This window comes from Boleophthalmus pectinirostris, unplaced genomic scaffold (assembly GCF_026225935.1).
Source record: "Boleophthalmus pectinirostris isolate CB_2022bp ecotype Guang Dong unplaced genomic scaffold, ASM2622593v1 HiC_scaffold_21, whole genome shotgun sequence".
Taxonomy (NCBI): domain Eukaryota; kingdom Metazoa; phylum Chordata; class Actinopteri; order Gobiiformes; family Gobiidae; genus Boleophthalmus; species Boleophthalmus pectinirostris.
Window position 1 is genome coordinate 18,247,916 of NW_026571175.1, and position 19,450 is coordinate 18,267,365.

Below are 19,450 nucleotides of genomic sequence, written 5' to 3' on the forward strand. Positions count from 1 at the left end.
ACATAACATTTGTATAATTATGCCTTATTTGACACCAGTCTCTTGTTATATCTACTTATTTCCAATTTATTATTACCATTTATAGCTTTATATTTTTGTTTTTATTATAATATAATGTGATGTCTGAGCTGCTGTGTCCAAATAATTTCTCAGTGTTAATGAATAATGTTTGTCAAAGTCTAAGTTAATGGTTTGCCTAGAGTCATCCACTGAATGGCATTAAACTTATCCATCTTCATGGAGACAAGCAAATAATGCAACACGACAAAGTTACACATCAGATCTACGGAGAGGTGAACCTGCTCACACTAAGAATGCAGGTTTACAATGGTATGTTACAGCAAAAAACAAATATATAAAAGCAGGTAGCGGACCAACTCCCTGTCTGAAGAGTTATATTTTACACCTTTAAAGAAACATTTAAACAAAACATTTTTGTAATAATGTCTTAACAATTGAACTGTAAAGCAAAGGCAACTAGATCATCTTATTACCCGTCTACCTGTGTGACCTGATGACACATGATACTTGACCCAAAACTGAGTAAGCCAGCCCTGAGGTGTGAGAGCGCTTTGCGTGTACTTACAAACTGCAGAGGTAATTACACATTTAACCTTACAGTGACGTCCAATACTCAACACTCACCCAAACCATACAACCTCAACTCATTACAGTTTGTAGCATAAGACTTAGCACTAGGTCTGTCACGATAATAAATTTTGAAGAACGTTATATTGTTACAGATATACACTGAGATATTGGAGCTACTTTATGTCCCCTGACACAGTGACAACAAAACAGGATAATTCCAGTAAACACATTTTTAAATATACAGTATCATTAAAAGGCATGAGCTGCAACAGATAAACAACAATAAGGACCAATAATTAGACATATAAGTCACTTATTTAACCAATAATTAGACATATAAGTCACTTATTTAACCTTGTAAAGCTCACATTTTGGTATTAGAACAAAAAAATCCCCCACATTTCTCCACTTGTACACACAATAAATATTGAGCCTCAAACTATATTGTTCCAGTTTTCATATACTGAACAATAAGTCAATATAGTAATTATCGTGACAGGCCTACTTAGCACTAGGGATGGGGCAATAAACAATAATATCATTTAACGTGATGAGAAGGGTAGACAATCATTTGTGTGACATTTTACATAGAAGAATTGCCAGCAAAGATAATCGCCTTTTTATCACCAGAATGTGCAGGAAAAAAGCTCCTTATCCTTGATGTGTTATTCTAGATCATTGTTGTTTTCACTTATAAGAAAGTACAATTATATATCAGTTATTTTAATATTATGAATAAGTTCCATATTTAAAGTATAATGTCAGCAACTTTATAATCATCGTGATATAATCGTTAATCACAATTTTTTTAACCATGATAATCATGACACCAAATTTCAATACTGTATCATGCCTACTTAGCACTATGATATAAAAGTTTTCACAGGACGAATAGTGTGAAAGAATACTCACTGTTGGGTTTCGCTCTGGCAGTTTGTAGTTGTGATTCTGCAGCAGTCTACATCCATCTTTGGCTAAGCGTTGAACGGCCTCCAGTCCAAGGCGACTCGTCAGCTCCTCGCGCCCACACATCGACCCCATGCCACTGCCGCCACCACCACCATCTCGTAATGTGCACACGCCCCCCAGCTGTAACACAGGGGGCATGAACACAAACCTTAACCCACAGTCCCAAGACATTGTGCACACGTTAGATCCAGGGAACTGTTTTTTTATTTTCTTTTTTTTGGTTGGAAATCTTAGGCCTTCAATCTTCTTTTCATTGGGAGTGTGTATCCATTACACTAGCTCCATATCTGGACACCTCTCATTGTGGACTGCTGTGTCAGAACAACTGCAAGAGACAGATTAGAGGTAGAAGTGGGCGGGAGTTTGTGTGGGATGGGGCATGAAGGGGTGTGTACTGTGTAGTAAGATCCATGTCTCCTCCTCAAAACAATTTGTACAATAGTGCGGATCTCTAAATTAAACACAGCAGATAGCGTTGAGAGGAAGACTACACATTTACAACGCTGACAGGGAAATAAAGAGTAGTAGAGCACTTAATGGGTTTATCCTTGAACAGAGCGGGCGACACAGCCAGCAGAGGTGGCTCTCTTGGGGGCTGCTAGAGTGATGTTTATGGCCAGTGGCAGGTAGCCGGTCTGTTTATTTTCCTTTCAACAGAGGTATTGGTGCTTTCATTTGACTCAAAGTGAGGTAATGTGTTCCTGTAAAACCCCTGAACACCAATAGCATATAATGATGGTCAAATGTGTTATTTCATTTTCTGACCCATACAAAGGTCATTCAACATAAGTAAGAAAGGTGTTGTGAGGGGATTATGGCAAGCTTCTGTTCTAACCTAATGAATATGTCAGAAAAAAAGAAATTCTGTACTCTCCCCTAACTCTTCATATTATTGACAATTTGTAAGCAATGTCCTCATGTCATTAATACAAAATGTGAATGTGTCAAATAGTAAAAGAAACTGTCCATTGGTTTTCTAAATATTATTAAATAAAAATTGCTCGTACATTTCACTGAACATATGCACTGACAGATTCCCACACAATATTTTATCTTGATGGGAAATGTTGACAGCCGGTGCTCTAATCTGAGACAGGAGCTGCAGAGTTTCATGTCTGTTTCCTTTTACAGACACAAAGCTCAAGATAAACAGTTCTATAAATTGTGCAAATGTAGTGGTCCCTTAAGTAACAGCCCCATCTCCCACTCTCATTTTCAGAGTGCAACTACAATATTAAGATTCTTCTTTAAAACAAACAAACAAAACTTCTTAACCATTACTTAATATTAACCACCTATTTTTATTTGAACATAATTTGAGTGTTTCTGTCATTTATTTAAAATAAACTTTTATTATGAAAATTTAACATGTCCTCTGTGTTCAGAAAATATTTTTGCTCCATTCCCAGCAGCTCTCAGTTGTCTCTGGTGTACATAGAGGATAAATAATAGATGTAGAAACAGACATTTCTACAGCACAAAGACAGCACCCAAAGAGAACATGCTGGCCCTGCTTTCTACATTTAGTCACCAAGTAGCTGCACGCGTTTGCACTGAATGACCTGAGACAAGCAGTCTCACAGAGGTGTGCACTTGTGTGGCACTCACATGGGTCTTTCAATTTAGTTTTCAAACAGTCACAATATTAATGTATATTTTTCACATAAATAAATAATGTATTAGTAAATAAAGGGCAGGCTGATGAGTGGGTAAATGATAATTGCAGTTTGTGTTACATACAGGGCTGCTCTCTTCACTGGGTGTCCGTGCCTCCTGGTGGCTCGTCTCAGTCGTCTCAGAGTCCTGCTCTGATACTGAAAAAAAAAATTACAAGAAGTGGCATTAATAAATCTGAGGTCTGAGGGAAGTAGCAGTATTTATATAAGGTATACGCACATGCTTTACGAGTCTTTCGAGCCAGAGCTGCAGCCAGTTCACTTTGTACCTATTTAATTAGAAAAAATACAATTATTGGTATTCAAGGTAAAACTGAAAAAAATAAATAAATAATGCAGGTAAAATGAAACTAACTGTAGAGGTAAGCCTCTCCAGAGCTTTCATCTGAAGAATCTCTCCGCAGATGTCCCTGTTGCCCTCAGAGTCTTCCTCTGACCTGATAAATAAGTATATATATGAAATTATACATTTATAATGAAGCATTCCAGTGAAAGGTGTAACAGTGATCCCTTTCCCCTTCTCTACACTGCCCCCTGGTTACATAAAAAAAGCTCTGCAGTCAAAGAGCTGATGTGTGGCCACTTCCTGTTAAACTTCAATAGAAGTCACTATGTTACGGATTACTGATAGCTTGATTCACATATTCAGTAGTAATGTAGTGTACTATTACACTACTATGGTGTTACTATAGTAATAATCAATAGTAATTGCAGCTTTTCCTTCTCCTTCATCTTTCAAGTTCTCCAGTCTTTGTGCTCTCTGTGTGCACCCCCTGCTCTTTTATGTGGCTTCATTTAAAATAGCTCCCAGACACACCCTTGTATTGATGTTGGGGGTGTGTGTGGCGCCTGTGTGTACATGTGTTCTTCATGTAGAAAGACATGTTAATCTTGTGATAGATTTGGAGCCTGAGTGCTTCCCTCTCTAATACATTTGTCTTATACAATGTTTGTTGTAGAAACCAGTGGTTGTTTTGGGGTAAACTCTGCATTATTCCCACAGCAATAACACAAGGTTGCCTCCACTAACAGCAGACTGCACCCCAGGGCCATGGATCTAATAAGTTTCGCTTAGAAGTGCTTGGTTTTCTACGTACTGCCTCACACACAAAAAGGAGACACAATCTTCCTTCCTCTCCAGCACACACACAACTCACTTTGCATATAATTTGGATTTTATCAACAGCTCCCACTGGTACAAGTAATAGTTGTGAGGAGGAGAGGATGAAAGAGTGCTACAGCCAGATGGCTGTGTCTGAGTGAGTACAGTGTAATCTGATAAAAGTTGCTGTGGAGATTGTGATAAGATGAGACCCTATGTGAAAGCAATCCCGTTTGACACAAAGGTAGACCAACCCTTGCAAATGGGAACAGGTTCATGATAATAGTGCATTCGTTTAACAGAGCACTTCTCAGTCGTTTCACAATTTCATGCATTATAAATTGACTTTCCACACTCTGGCTTCTGTAGTCAGGAAGTCAGATAGATTTATTTCAGATTAGTGTAAAAGAAAATTTAAAAAGTAAACTATTCCTTTTCTGCGGCGTTATTATTTAACTAGTGCTTCAACTTGTAAATTAACCACAGCGTCTGTGATTTTCAAATATTAATTTAAAACGATTCAGTGCTGAGCACAAAGATCTATTCCATGCATTTATGCATTCCAAAGCTGCAAGCTCTTTGGTTACAGATTGTTTATTTAATAGCGCTACACAGAGGAAATAAAGTACCAAACTAATGCTTTTGTCCCAGTCTGCCCTTTAAAACTATAATGAATTTGATTTTTAAATTAAAATTTTTGCAGCATAAAAGGGAAAATTATGTGTGCAATATAAGAACGCAGCTTTATGCTCAGACACTGCCTCTACTAGGATACCAAGAGCCCCTTATGCAAACCTCTTACAATAATATTTGTTTACAATTGCTGTCAAAATACATAACAATACTGACGAAATAATTAAATGGGGCACTGTTTAGTACTATCATCTCATTTTATTGTAACGCAGCAATGGATTTTGTAAGACTAGAGCTAGACTTGCCAACTCCTCTCTCAGCTAGGATAATTTCACCACCAAGAACAAGAGCGGGTGGAGTGGGAATGGGAGAAGGCGAGATGGTGCCTTCAGGGGAATAATGGTGTGACAGAGGAGCATAGACACACGCAGCAGCACCACAGTGAAAGTGACAGACAGGGTGCAAGCTCCGAACCCATGCTACAATTTCATCTCTGCATTCCCCTAATAAATGTGGTGGGATAGAATAGACTGAGTGGAACTTAAAGAAGCAAATAAAAGACAAGATAATTATTGTAAATAGAAACAATCCAAAAACTTAAGTTAATGTACAATAAAAAATGAGTGGTTTGTTCCTTTTCCCTCAAATTAGAGATGTTTTCTAAACCCATAAAGGAAAACTGTGCATGTGTTATGATTTCAGTTGAATTTGCTGCTGTTAAAAATGTTATAGTCTTTCCATCTGTGACCTTTCAGTATTATGAGTCACCCATATTTGCATACTATTTAATACTTGCCATTTCTAAATAAATCAATTGTTTTTTTTCCTCCTATGTCATGTCCAGGAATTACGAATCTTGTGAGAAGAAAGATGAGGATTTAACAATTATTAACATGCTAGTGGTTACAGGGTGAATTTGGAGCAGAGCAATAAGAATTTATTAATGGCCAAAATGGCGAAATAAAAACACCAGGATCATGTAGAGCGGGTTAATATGAACATTTTGAGAACAAAATGATGAGGCCCACTGCAGCAGCTACAGAGAGAGGGTTAATAATTTCTCAATGGGAATGGGAAAAAGCCTGTCATCAAAATGCCAACAAAAATAAAAACTATAATTATACCATGTGTGAAAACTGATTTAGCCGGCATGCATAGTGTGTCATGAAAAAGTATAATATATAATCAGATCGAGGAACAAAATGCATGACATGTCTATTAAAATGCATGCATGACACATATGTACAAGCCAAGCTGTCATGGTCTCTGGCTGGTGTCTGTAGATGCATCTTTTGAAGTTCACAGATGGTTATGTTGACATATTTCACACTATACGCTGTTCTGAATGCTCTTTTTCAAAAACACTCTGACACCTTCCCGCCTCTTGTTTGAGTGGCAGATTGAGTCCAGTGACAGTCTCAGCAGGAGTCCCACACAGGGGCCGCACTTTGGCTCACACCTCCTGCATGTACACATCCGCAGTGTCTGTTCAGTCTGGTATGGATAAGGAGGTGTTGCATATGCAGGTCTTTTATGTAAGCAGATAGGGGATTTAACAGACTACAGATTAGGGTTTTCTAGGGATTTGAGTAACATCTAGAAGACAGGAAAGTTTTTTTTTTTTTTACAGTGCTAGAAATGTTCACAAGAAACTTCCAGCAAATCAGACACAATCACTACATGTCAGGATTTGAAAAAAAAAAATAAAAAAATCAGACAGACAAATGACCTCGACCACAAACCAAAATGGAGCATTGTCACTTCAGCTCTGATACAGTATTTCTCCAGTGCGATGGGCCTCTTATTCCAGGTCAAAGAAAGCATGGGCGCGTCCAACAACTAGGCCAAACCGACCAACTCATGACACACCGATTCAGATGGGAAAGGGCCTTCAACTAAGTCTACAAAATATTTTACTGCAGTATTTACTGTGTGACATGACATGAAATATATAAGGCTGGCCAAATAATACCAAACCACATTTTCCCTCATTTTGAGTGATCATGTGATTTTAGTCTGTCTTCTTAAAAACAAACATGGCTTTCACTTTAATCCCTTAAATATCATTGACATTTCAAACAAAAAATAAGTAAAATTTCTTCTTCCAAACTACGTGCTTTTACTGACAGACTTGGATTGGAGCATATCATTGATGATTAGAAATAATTCAAATTTGATTCATTGTACAGTACGCCATTCATACAGCAAGCACATTGTAATATATGTAACATAATATAATACCTTCTATTAAAATGTATATATTAAGAAATTATGGATTGTTGGTAAGTTGTTAAAAATTTATATAATTTGAATAACACTTTTTTTAAAATAAAGTGTAATCATGTTTTAACAATCTCTGCCACAGCAGCAAAGCCAGTTCTTATCTCAATTCCATCCATCACATTTTCTCTGAGGTCTTGAGTATTTCTCATATTACAGATTGGATAAAAACAGTACTCACGGGCTGTTTGTCCCGCCCCCTGATCGGAACTGGACATATGGAGCAAGTTGTAGGAGCAGCCGAACTGCCTCTGGCCACTCCGCCTCATTAGAGCGAAACTCACAAGACGGAGAATCACACTCCTCAAAACTGAACTGGTAGTACGTGTTGGAGTCTGAAAACACCACACGATGGTCCACTGTGGAGACGCACAAAACAGGGGCGTGAACCTAATATTTTCATGGGAAATGGGACAATTTATAAGTAAAACTGCAAACTAGACACTTAACACTTATACTCAGGCAGAATTTATTGTAATTTCTAAATAGAAATGTAATGTAAATGTAGAAATTTGAAAAAATTGTCCAGTCGCTCTCAGAGGTCCAGCTAACTCACTACATGCAATTCTCCCTTCTGCTGTTGTGCTTATAAATCATTATGATACTAATAAAATAATTAGCAGACCTAATGTTCTTTATTACTGATTCACTGACTACAATGGAATACAGTACTAGAAATTATACTAAAACGTATCATTTCAAAGCAGTCCACTAGGCACTTATTTTTTGGCCATATAAAAAATTATTGGAAGCTAACAATTTAGTGAAAGAAATGTACTTTACAAGGCACTGATATATGGATTAGAAAGAGCGAGAGTAGTGTTTTTACCAGAGAGCAGGACCCCCAGCTCCAGCAGCACCTGCCAGACGCGCGCCGCGGTAGTCCGGCAGCGCACATACACACACTGTTCACACAACCATTGCACCAGCTCCACGCCCACATAGCTGCGTCTGCACAGAAAAACACATGGACAAACTCAGAATGCACCCTCTCATTGGACATGATTGGACACACAGATGCCAGGATACACTCTTGCTCCCTTGGCACCACGCTTGACTTCTTTATTCAATTGTATCGATTGTGCTTTGCAAGCCTTTTCTTTAGAATCACTTAATACTTTTTGTCAGGACTTAATGTAATTACAGAGAGCTCCACTGCAGCTTATGAACCCCAATGCTCCATTTGTTTTTAATATTGGCAACATTTATATATTTATTTTATAATATCTATTTTATATTTAGCATTGGTAAACTCCAATTAACAAACTGAAATTTATATATTTTTTCAACCAGTCAGTCAGTTGCTTTAACCTTGCACCTGTGATTAAAAGGTCCATGGGGATGATATTTTTTGCCTGGAACCTTCCCAAAAAAATGCATAAAAAATAGCATAAAGAATTAGCAATCTCCATGGAGACAAGCGGGAGACACCACCAAACCAGCACCTGAAATTTAATAAATTAAAGATAGACAGTTTTATACCATGCTGTGAAATATTTTCATGAGACAAGCAAGTACAGATCCTCCACCTGAAAATGTTCATAGTGCAACTTTGGCAAAAATTACTTCCATTCATATTTAAAGGTGCATTGTGTCATTTTTCCTCGTGGAGGGTCCGTCAAATGCTTTTTTTTCCATGCAGATGTTTGTCTGAAATGTTTCACAGTATGGTGTTAAATATTTCTGTCTTCACGGAGATCAAACCAGATAAAGTTACAGGCCAGCTCTGAGAAGAGGCAATCCCGCTCACAGTCAGAATGCCTGTCTTTCTAGATATTTTTCAGATGTAAAAGCACCTGTAATCAGAGGTGGGACCAAGTCATTGTTTTGCAAGTCTTTAGTCTTAAGTCTTTGACCTCAAGTCCAAGTCAAACCCCAAGTCAAATACAGGCAAGTCCAAGTCGAGTCTCGAGTCATTAGCTCATGAGTCCAAGTCAAGTCCAAGTCATCTTCAATGAGCTTCAAGTCATTTCAAGTCTTTAAACCATCTTAGATTTTTGCTACTTATATGACTTTTAAGCTACTGTACTTAAAAAGTCACAGTATATTTATGTAAGAGTTGTAGAAATTAAAGCCCAACCAATATATCGGTTGGCTGATATTATTGGCCGATATGGACAAACACATCAGCTATCGGCCGATATGTTCGCCGATATGGGCCGATATTTCACGTGGGCATTTTATACCTCCTTATAAAGCTTAGACTCTCTACATTATGTTCATTTAATCCAATTTACAGACAGATAAATGTCCTAATATGTGGCTGCACATCAGTATTTATCTGAGGAGTCATTTGTGTGTGTGTCTGTACTGTCCCTGAACACACCACAAAGTCACGTCACTCACGTGCGCTTGATTACACATGCAGACATAGATCGAAATACTTAGATTATATTCTTTTTATGGACAACAGGTTTGAGTCTGGATTAAAAGGACATTTATTAGTGCAGACTTGTGATGTGAGGAGGAGACTTTGTGAGCGGTGAGTGTTGGAAATATGTCGGTTTTGAAGCTAGTTTTGGTTCTTTCTCTTTGGTTAGCGATTACCTGCTGTAGCTCCCACACATAAACAGGCTGTTTTCTATTGGTCTATTGTAAAGTGACTATATTGGCCATACATATGTTTCTGGACCTGCATTGATATGCAAATGAACTGAGAATAGAGGTGTGAATTATGACTTTTGTGCATATAATTAATTACAGCGGCGAGCAGCATTTATGTTTAAAGGCTAATAGCTGTAGTTTACTTTCTTTACTAGCTAGTAGTGATGGGTTTTGTTCGCAATCGATTCTAGAGCCGGCTCTTTGAAGCGAACGATGGGAACCTGCTCCTTACTGGGAGCCATGCTTTCTCATTCTCTCACCCTCTCTCTTTCTCTCACTTTTTTTTATCTTGACGTCGCGTGCAGACTCGTGGTAGTTTGACAGCGGCTGCGGCTGAAAACAAAACTTTCAGAAATATGCGTGTGCATATGATAGAAAAAAAAATGTGCATATTTGGCTGCAGTTCAGCATAAAATAAATAAACCAAGACAAATCGTGGGCTCGAGAGAGGGAGAGAGATAGAGACCGAGTCCTGACACTCAGTCCTGCTTCAGTTCTGGTTTATCGGCAGCTCCAACTCCCATTTTATCGGTATCATATCGGCCGCAACAAAAGCCATATCGGTGGGGCCATAGTAAAGATGCTTATTTTGCCTTTTTAAATGTCTTGACCAGATCCTAGTGTGAATCAGTCAGAACAGAAAAAATAAGATTTAAAAGTGCTTAATACCAGTTATTTTGTTGTGTAGTCTGCACTGAAATGGAAGGATCGTGCTCTATGTAGTTCCCTCTGTTTTACTGTATTGTACTGCATATTACTGTAGTACATTTGAGGATACCATATCATAGTACTTTAGTTACATCCAAAGTAACAAACAGAGAAGTGGGAGGGGCATGCTCCAGTTTGTTCCTGTAAAATTAACCACCACGTGCATCGACTGTAAATAGAAAAGTATTTTCTGAAAACATATATATTTTTTAGAAGCATCAAGTCTTCTCAAGTCCAAGGGCTTAAGTCTGAATCAAGTCCCAAGTCATTGACCTTCAAATCCAAGTCAAGTCCCAGGTTTTAGTCCATTGTCTGACTCGAGTCAGAGTAACCTAGGCCTGTAATTGAATAAATGCAAGTTAGAGCTGTTTAAAGTCATACTGTGCAATATTCCAGGCAGAGCAATGACATATCCATAGAAAAAAAAACAGGTAATGGTCCCCCAACCAAAAAGTTAGATAGTGCACCTTTAAGGCATTTCTATATCTCAGCATTTTGAACATGTTAAATTGCACAAAATAACACAACCTTATATGCCCCTTTTCTGTAGCATTAACATCTGGATAGGCCAATCACACTTGGATTTAGGAGGATGAGTCACAGGACACGCTTCAGCAGAGACATTGATTTAACCCTATGCTCTGGAAACACAAAGATGAGGTTACCGTATGATTCTGGCCAGGTGGATCTTGTCTTTGGCCGGGTATGGTCCGTGAGAGAGGAAGGCGTTCCGCACAGCTCGTCCAGCGCAGGGGAAACTTTGGGAGCAGGACTGACACAGACACGTGGTGCATAATTAACATTCAAGCTTTCAGTCACATGTTACATGTAATATTTGGTGGGGAAGTAAGAGGAACATCCATCATTGACTCTTAAAAGAATACTTTATTATTATTATTTTTTTAGCTAGGGCATGAACCATTAGATTTTTGCACATAGTAATAAACAGGGATGGGGTAGAAGAACCATCTGAGACGACCGAGAGGGCCAGCAGTGAAAAGTTACTAAAAGTCAGTTTTAATTAATATATTCCTTTTAATTTTTTTGTGGACAGTGTATGATAGTATTAGACTTAGGGTGTCCATGATTAAATTTTATTATGAACATTGCTTATTTTTCTTACTTTTATTCTAATCACTACATTGGGATGGGTCATTGTAATTAACTGCCTATTATCTATGCTGTTACAGAGAAGTCATCGGCATATTTATTACTGATTAATTAATCATCGGATTTACATGGGGCAGACTGATGTGAAGCATGGCTGCCAATCTGCATCATTGGCTCCTCTGATCACCATCAAGGCAATGTGGGTGAAGTGTCTTGCCTAAAGACACAACAACATTTTTTTTTTTTTTTTTGCCCCTGACGCCCCCATTTTGCCACCTCCCACCCAAGAACTAACCAGGCCCAGCCTTGCTTGGCTTCTGAGATCTGACGAGATGACGCTTTTTCATGCCAGTATGGCCACATTATGAATCGTATGAATCAGCTTATATTTGCTTGGTGTACAGCATTAAATCTGTGGCTGCACATAATATAAATATAATGTTTACCTTAGATACTAGCCATTTAAATAATATTTTATGCCATAATGGTTTGAGGACATTAGGGTCAAAAGTGTAGACCCCTTTATGTTTCTGTATGCACAATTGTACGCAATATCCTCAATGATGTCATCTGTATTGACAAAACAAACAAAACATGACTTCATTTTTTATGCTTACCTTGTGCACAGTTGGTCCGCTGCTTGGCCCTGGTATGGTGTCAGGTGATTGCTATTAAAACAAAACAAAGTATGTCAGAAAAATGACAATGACAAAAGACAAAGACAAGAATTTTCAAAAAAAGATCAACATTATAAATTTGTCTTATATTGAACTGAATTGATTTCTACACATTTAGTGTATTTTCACACTTTGAAAAAGCAGGATGACAAACATGGATCACTGAAAATAAGGACAGCCAAAATGCCAAGGCAATAAAACAATCCCATTGTGAAAAAATAAACAATTTTATTTGTTTACATTACAGAGGTAGAGCTGTAAACTAAGCAGGTTTGCCCAACCTCAAATTCACCTAACAGAAAAAGAACACACTCCTAATCTTTATGGATTAGCAAATAGGTGCTAGAGGAGCTGGATGACTAAGCGTTGACACTGGTGCCACTGGTGACACAATGCTCATAAAATAAATTAAAATGAAAGTAAGTAGTTCAACCAAGAGAAGGCAGAAAATTACAAAACTCCTCTGCCATATTGTAATATAAATAACCATATTTGTTAACGCATTAAAATGATCTTCTATCTGAAAGTTGTATCTACTGTAGTTAGTACTATCCAAACCACACACCATGTTGTTTTATAGTTTTTATTACTTTACAACCCTGAATCACTGGTCTCTGAAAAGCTACACTGACACAAATTGCTAGAGATAGAAGTCTTTGATGAAGATATGGGAAAACCTAAAGCAATTTTGTCAAATTGCAGATTGCATAAGTTTTTGGCAGTGAACAGACATCTGCAAATGAATGTTTTCCATATTCTTGCCTCAACATCAACAGCATTTCACATTTCAGATTCATCTAAAAATGTGCTCCTGCAATAAACTGTTGATTAGCATGAGAACCACGTCAAGTCATTAAAACTACACCAGACCAATGCTGCAATGACTTCTATTGCAATAGTAGTGCAACCACTGTCCAGGGACCTGCTTCCTGAATGAAAGGGTTGATTCACAATGAAATGGAAGATATATAGAAATCAAATTAGAAGTACAGTTCATGAAAGAAGTGTAATAAAGAGTTTGAATGTAGCGCAGTTGGATATCAGGATGACAGATGGAGAAAGGACACGATAAGGCGTGAGACGGAGACAGATTATTTTAATTGTGACGAGGAATGATAGAATGGAGGACAGAGAGATGAAAATGGAATAAGAGAAATAATTAGAGAGGAACGTGTGGGTTCCTCATTAGAGCTATGATACTGTCTCAGGATCAGTCCGAGGAGACAAGCTCATGATTAAGACAATATATATACTCCAGATACTCAACCCCAGAGTCATGTTGTTTTAATCACCATTACAAGCTACACTGATTTTCAGACTCTTGTACAGACACAATGGAGCAACATTGTTTAAATCAAAACAACCACAGACAATAATTCACTCATAACTTTTCTATTTCTTGCACAAAAATCTATATTTCTTCCATCTGCCATAGCCTTGTAGGATCTGCCACCTATTTATCTCCCTGGAGATGTTACTGGTTTGCCTGAAATGTGTCACAGTATATGATAAACTTCCATTTCATTAGAAATAAGTAAGCAACACCACTCTGTCAAGTTACTGGTCAGATCTGTGAAGAAGAGGGTCCACTTAGAGTGTGTGCTTATGAGTGACAAAAACACATGAAATTCATGAAGACTGATAACTTAACTGCAATACTGTGGAACATTTCAGGCAAAGTGAACATGTAGGAGTCAGACTATCTTAAAGAGGAAAGAGTTAAACATTGCACCTTTAACACCAAGATTTTGCTTTTGGATTTAGTTATCATCTTACAAATCTTACAAATATTGTCTGAATCAACAAGGAAACTTCCTTGTTGATTCTGACAATATTGTCAGTGTCAATGATAGCACTAAAGTACCTGAACACAATGACAGTGTTGCATTTTTTCTTTTAAAATGCTGTAGAGCCACAAAATATGGCACAAAACAATAAGGAACACACTTGATCCACATAGCGATTATTTATGAGGAAGTGTTTGATTATATGACATGCATTTATGTCGTGGGCTTAAGGTCATATGGTGTAAACGCTGGCTGACTCAGAGCTGAGCACATAAGACTAAATAAACATCATCTTTCTCTTTTGTTCTTGTTGCGAGTATTTTCTTATCTTATCTGTGCATATCTTTGTGTGTCTGGCGAGTGCAGATCTTTAGAGAGGGCCTATTGTTTCTCTTCTCACTGAAGCCAGAGCTACAGGTGTTGCATTATACTGTATCACAAATCTGTCTTCTTCCTCTTTTTGGAGCACAGCGGCTGTTGCACCAAATGCTAAATCAGATAGACAAAAGAGAGAGGGGGAGACGTATAGCTAGCTGCCATAGAGAAGCCCTGCATGCTGACGCGCTTATCTGTGTGACGACTTCAAAGTGTGGGCATGGGGAGAGAGAGAGGGGAAGATGGAGATGGGGTCATTATCTACAAGAAATGGATTACTCAGATTAGATAGCTGCGCACAGTCAAGAGTAATAGCACGGCATGCTCTTGGCAAGCCCCATGTAACACTTACAAATTCAAGCTAAGCTCCTGTCAGCTCCTAGACAGATATGTCATATACAAGGAAGTCAAAACAAGGACATGAAAAACCAGCTATGGACCAATAATAGTGAGTCATGGAGAAGATATCAGTTATTTTTTAATAAACAAACCCAATGCCGCAGTCACACTGTTTTAGTGAATTGCGGCTCAAAAGGTTAGATATAAAAATGTCATTGTTTGTTTTAAGGCTGCTATATCATCATTATAGCTGATAGAAATTCAAACATATTTTTTTGTATAAAACGATACAAAATAATACAGACTTGTGATCCTGCCTAGTGACTTTCGGAGAGATTGGTTTATTGAGACGGAATACCTTGTTTAATTTAGTTATGGTCAAACACACATCTAACCACTTCCTGTTAAAGGAACCAGATGCAAGATTTTAAATTCCATAAACATCCCTCAGATACAATTCAAATATAGTGTTTACTGAAAACAATGGAGCTCAACAGTGACCGCCTACCTCCCACTCCAGAAGTAAATTTCTCATTCATTTTTCTCATAGATATTGTAAAGAAAAAAAAAAGTGTATGAAAAGTTTGAAAGTTTGCTCAGGGCTAATCAGATATGTGGTAACTAATGACAGCAAAACCCATAATTGTATTCTTTAAAACGTTTTGTGCACTAATGTGCTTTTTGAATTTTAGAATTTATTAAAAAAAAAAATCTAAAAGTCTATATGGAAAAAATAATGGAAATACTTCCAGAACCAGAGTTCAATTTTAATGCCAATTTATTCTTAATTACAGGCACTGGAAACCCTGGTTCAGTTGTGATTATAGTAGCTATTTAGAGAAGTGTAGATGGAAAACTCTTGTAAATATGGCCTGGCTAAGAATACACACTTCTTCAATACTTTGTCCATATCAAATCCAACATGACTGCTCATGAGGAAAGACGTAATGAAAACAAAAATGCAAAAAAAAAAAAAAAAGGTTTTGTTAATATTGTCCTAAATGATAGAACCTCCATTAACAATGCAACCCTGAAATAAATGAATGTGATTGCTTGGCACCATTCAGATTTGACCTCAAACACAGTGGCGGTAACCAGATCCTCTGTAGAAGCTAGAGAATGGCCCGTCTGGATTTTCAGGCTAACACCAAGTTTCCCGCCCGTAATTTGAAGTCATTAATGTTTTAACTGAATGACAAAGAGGCACAAATAAGATAAAATAGCAGTGGAAAACAATGTCTGAAATGGTATTAACACGAAGATCAAATGCAATTCAAAGAGCTACCGACCTCAATACACTTTCACACAATCCAGAATACCAAGTAGTCAATAGTCCTTTGGTTGTAAATAGGCTAAATTCTCCTGCACAGTGACTGACCCATGGGCCTCGTGCACTTTGTCCTGTCTGTCTGTGATCATTAAATACCTGTTCATGTATTATTCATACTCCTTTATCGTCTTGGGCTGGAGCCGTTTCAGCTGACATCAGATGAAGAATGGGGTGCACCCTGACCCGGTCATTTTTGCACTATGGGGCAAATCGAACATTCACCTTTTGAACAGTCTGCCTGAACCAAAACAGCTAAGACTTCTTCAGGTATCATGTGTAATGTGTTATAATCAATATAGGTTTTTCCTTAAGTACAGTGAAGTGTTAGATTTTATGTTGGCTATTCCACAATCATTGAAAGAAGTGCAAGGCTGTGCTACTTGGAAAAAAATTGAGTGTAAAATACATTGACAAAGTAATTCCTGTCTATTATGTGCAATGGGGAGATGATAATTACTGGATTGAATGGGTTGCTACAGTGAATTATAATACTGCCATATCTTTATACAATATAATGTAATTTTCAACAGGTTGCAATAGTAGTTTCTTCAATATTAACATGGTCTTATACAAGTTTAAAACCAATTCAGTAAAGGTCCAATTTTGTCAGTATAGATACTTGCTCAGATAGGTATCTAGCATCAATACTAGTTTTTAGCATCACTCAGAAATGATTTAGTCGATTTAATTCAGCCTGCATGCAAGTAGGCAGATAATTTGTTAGTTACCCCCAGAAGACAAAAGATTAATGCAGTGATTATATGTGTAATAGCAGCAGTCCTGTCACTGTAATTACTATATCGATTTATTGTTCAATATATATCTTAGATGGAACGATCATTTTTAGGGGTCAAGATTTATCATCATAGATACTTTTTCTTTATGCTAGTGTAGTGACAAGCTTTTTGTTATTTTCCATGTTCTACAATTAGAATTGAACGTTAAAAGAGTTGAATACATCACCAGACTATGACTCATTACAAATACAAACTACCTACTGAAGTGTTTCATTCTGCTATTTTTTTTATTGTAGTTGTTTAACCATATTGTTCTTTTTGAATCATTTGTTGGGAATAGTTCTACTTTAGGGTTATTTGTCAGTGGCATAAATTTGTTTCAACATTTGTGTTTATCGTCTATATGTTCTTAAAGGTGCATCGTGTAATTTTTCTGGTGGAAATGCTTTTCTCCATGGAAATGTTATTATTGTGTCTGGAATGTTTCACAGTATGGCATTAAATCTTCCTATCTACATGGAGACCAAACCACACCAAGTTACAGGTCAAATTTGTGGAGTGGCCCTGCTCACAGTCAGAATGTTTTTCTAGTTATTTTTGAGCTATAAAACCACCTTTAAATAAATAAATGTAAGGTAGAGATGTTTAATGTCATAGTGTGGAATATTCCAGGCTGAGCAATGACCATATCCATAGAAACAAGCACGTTTTCTGTACCAGAAAAGTTACACAATGCACCTTTAAGCAATATATCATACTGAAAAATGTATTATCATGACAGCCCTAAATAGCAGTGTTGGTAATTCTTAAAGCAAACGAAAATGTTGCTAAAATGTGCTCTGGTTTTTAAGTGTTGGCTCCTCGTTAGCATGCGTAGCAGCTCCAGCCGAAAAACGCATCACAGTCTCTCCACCCTTCGCTTTCATCCCACTTCTTTCAATACATAAAGCTGTTATGGAGGCGAAATGTTGCTGGCAGAGATAAAACACATCACTAGCTGCACATTATGCTGCACTTAGGATGCAGAAATTAGATCATCTCCAGGGGAATATCATCAGCTGTGCTCCCAGATATTAGCTAGGAGACTTCGTAATCACATTTGCAATGAATGATGTTTTCAGAAGGACATGGCACATTCTTGTACAGTAGCTGTGGTTTTAATTTGCATGCCACTGTGTCATGCTAGTAATTAATAATATAATTAAACAACCAGTTAAGCAGAAGAATCAATGGGGGCTTGGTTTTACTTTTAGAATTTTACTACAAAGTATTGATAGCTCTTCAGCGCGTGAAAGTTGACATTGGACCATTAATTAAATACCAAAGCAAGTCACAACAGTCAATAATGTGATCTTTAAGGTGAGGCCGCTCCAGGCAGGAATCAAAAACAGCAGATGGCTCAAGTACAACGTCTATGTACGGCTGCTCCAAACCTGTTAGCAAACATCAAACAGGGCTATGATATGCAATGTCATGGGAAAACCTCAGTAACATGCTAATATTTTACATGGCAGTGAGACTTTGGACATATGTATTATGCTTTAACATTGACTTTGCTACATGGCAGTCTAAAACTACCCTCAATGTCAGTGTTTAGAAAGTAGCATGAAAAAAAAGCAAGAAAAAGCTAGTTGGCACAGTTCTTTGTACCTTCTCACAACTTACCCACGCCTTGTCGCACTCACCCACACTCGAAATCACTTTGAAGAAGCGGACATTTTATAGTTATGTTCATATGGGAATAAGGAACAATATAGCCAAGCCCAAGCTCAATGTCAAATGTATTTATATAGCACATAGGGAGTATTGGCTACATGCCGGGTAAACAAACACAATATAAAATCAATAGGAAAATATCATGATCAAATATTTCTAGAAAAGATAAAGGGTAAAAACAAAAAAATGCATTCAGTTCAACTCAACCATAGACTGCATTCAAAAGTGAAGTAGGCAAGTCATTATCAAGTTTTGAATTAACTCAGCAGATCTGGGAGAAGCCTGCACTCTGCTCCTACAGTTTAGGATGTCCTCAGCTGTAATTCAACTGATATCGGATTGTGTAATAAACTGGAATCAGAAGTGCCAAAAGATATAGTAAGATGAATGGATGGCACTTTGTTAAGCAGGCAGCCTTTAGCAACAGTTTTACAGAGGCCAGAACTCAACCAAATTAATGTTGATTAAAAAGGCCCATATTACATTATTTTCTGATCTATGTTATAATGTTGTTTGTTCATAACAAACATACCTGGAATTGTGTGTTGTTTCATTCACACATGTTTAACACATAAACCCTGTATATTTAGGCTGTGTTCTTCACTCAAACTGAAAACGCTCCTCCCACCTTGTGATGTCATGCATTAATACAGGAAGTGTTCCACTGTGTTTTTAAACATGATTTAATTCCTGGAATTTCCAATCTTTACTGAACAAAAGTTAAAAGGTAGTTATTAACTTGAAATTTAAGCTGCAGGAGATCACAAGGTGGAACAGAGCATTTTGAGCTTTGGAAATGTAAACAGACTAATAATA

The 19,450-nt window shown here is 37.4% G+C and overlaps 1 protein-coding gene across 1 annotated transcript in view; it reads right to left on the bottom strand.

Moving 5' to 3' along the window:
* The window catches only part of rapgef5a (Rap guanine nucleotide exchange factor (GEF) 5a), a 37,248-nt gene that overhangs the window by 15,911 nt on the left and 1,887 nt on the right, over positions 1 to 19,450 (bottom strand). Inside the window, exons 2-9 of the mRNA XM_020932536.2 lie at positions 12,291 to 12,341; positions 11,229 to 11,335; positions 8,081 to 8,202; positions 7,433 to 7,610; positions 3,592 to 3,673; positions 3,457 to 3,505; positions 3,301 to 3,374; positions 1,504 to 1,680 (exon numbers count right to left, since the gene is read on the bottom strand). Of these exons, the coding sequence (XP_020788195.1) occupies positions 1,504 to 1,680; positions 3,301 to 3,374; positions 3,457 to 3,505; positions 3,592 to 3,673; positions 7,433 to 7,610; positions 8,081 to 8,202; positions 11,229 to 11,335; positions 12,291 to 12,341 (840 nt within the window). The remainder of the gene's footprint in view (positions 1 to 1,503; positions 1,681 to 3,300; positions 3,375 to 3,456; positions 3,506 to 3,591; positions 3,674 to 7,432; positions 7,611 to 8,080; positions 8,203 to 11,228; positions 11,336 to 12,290; positions 12,342 to 19,450) is intronic.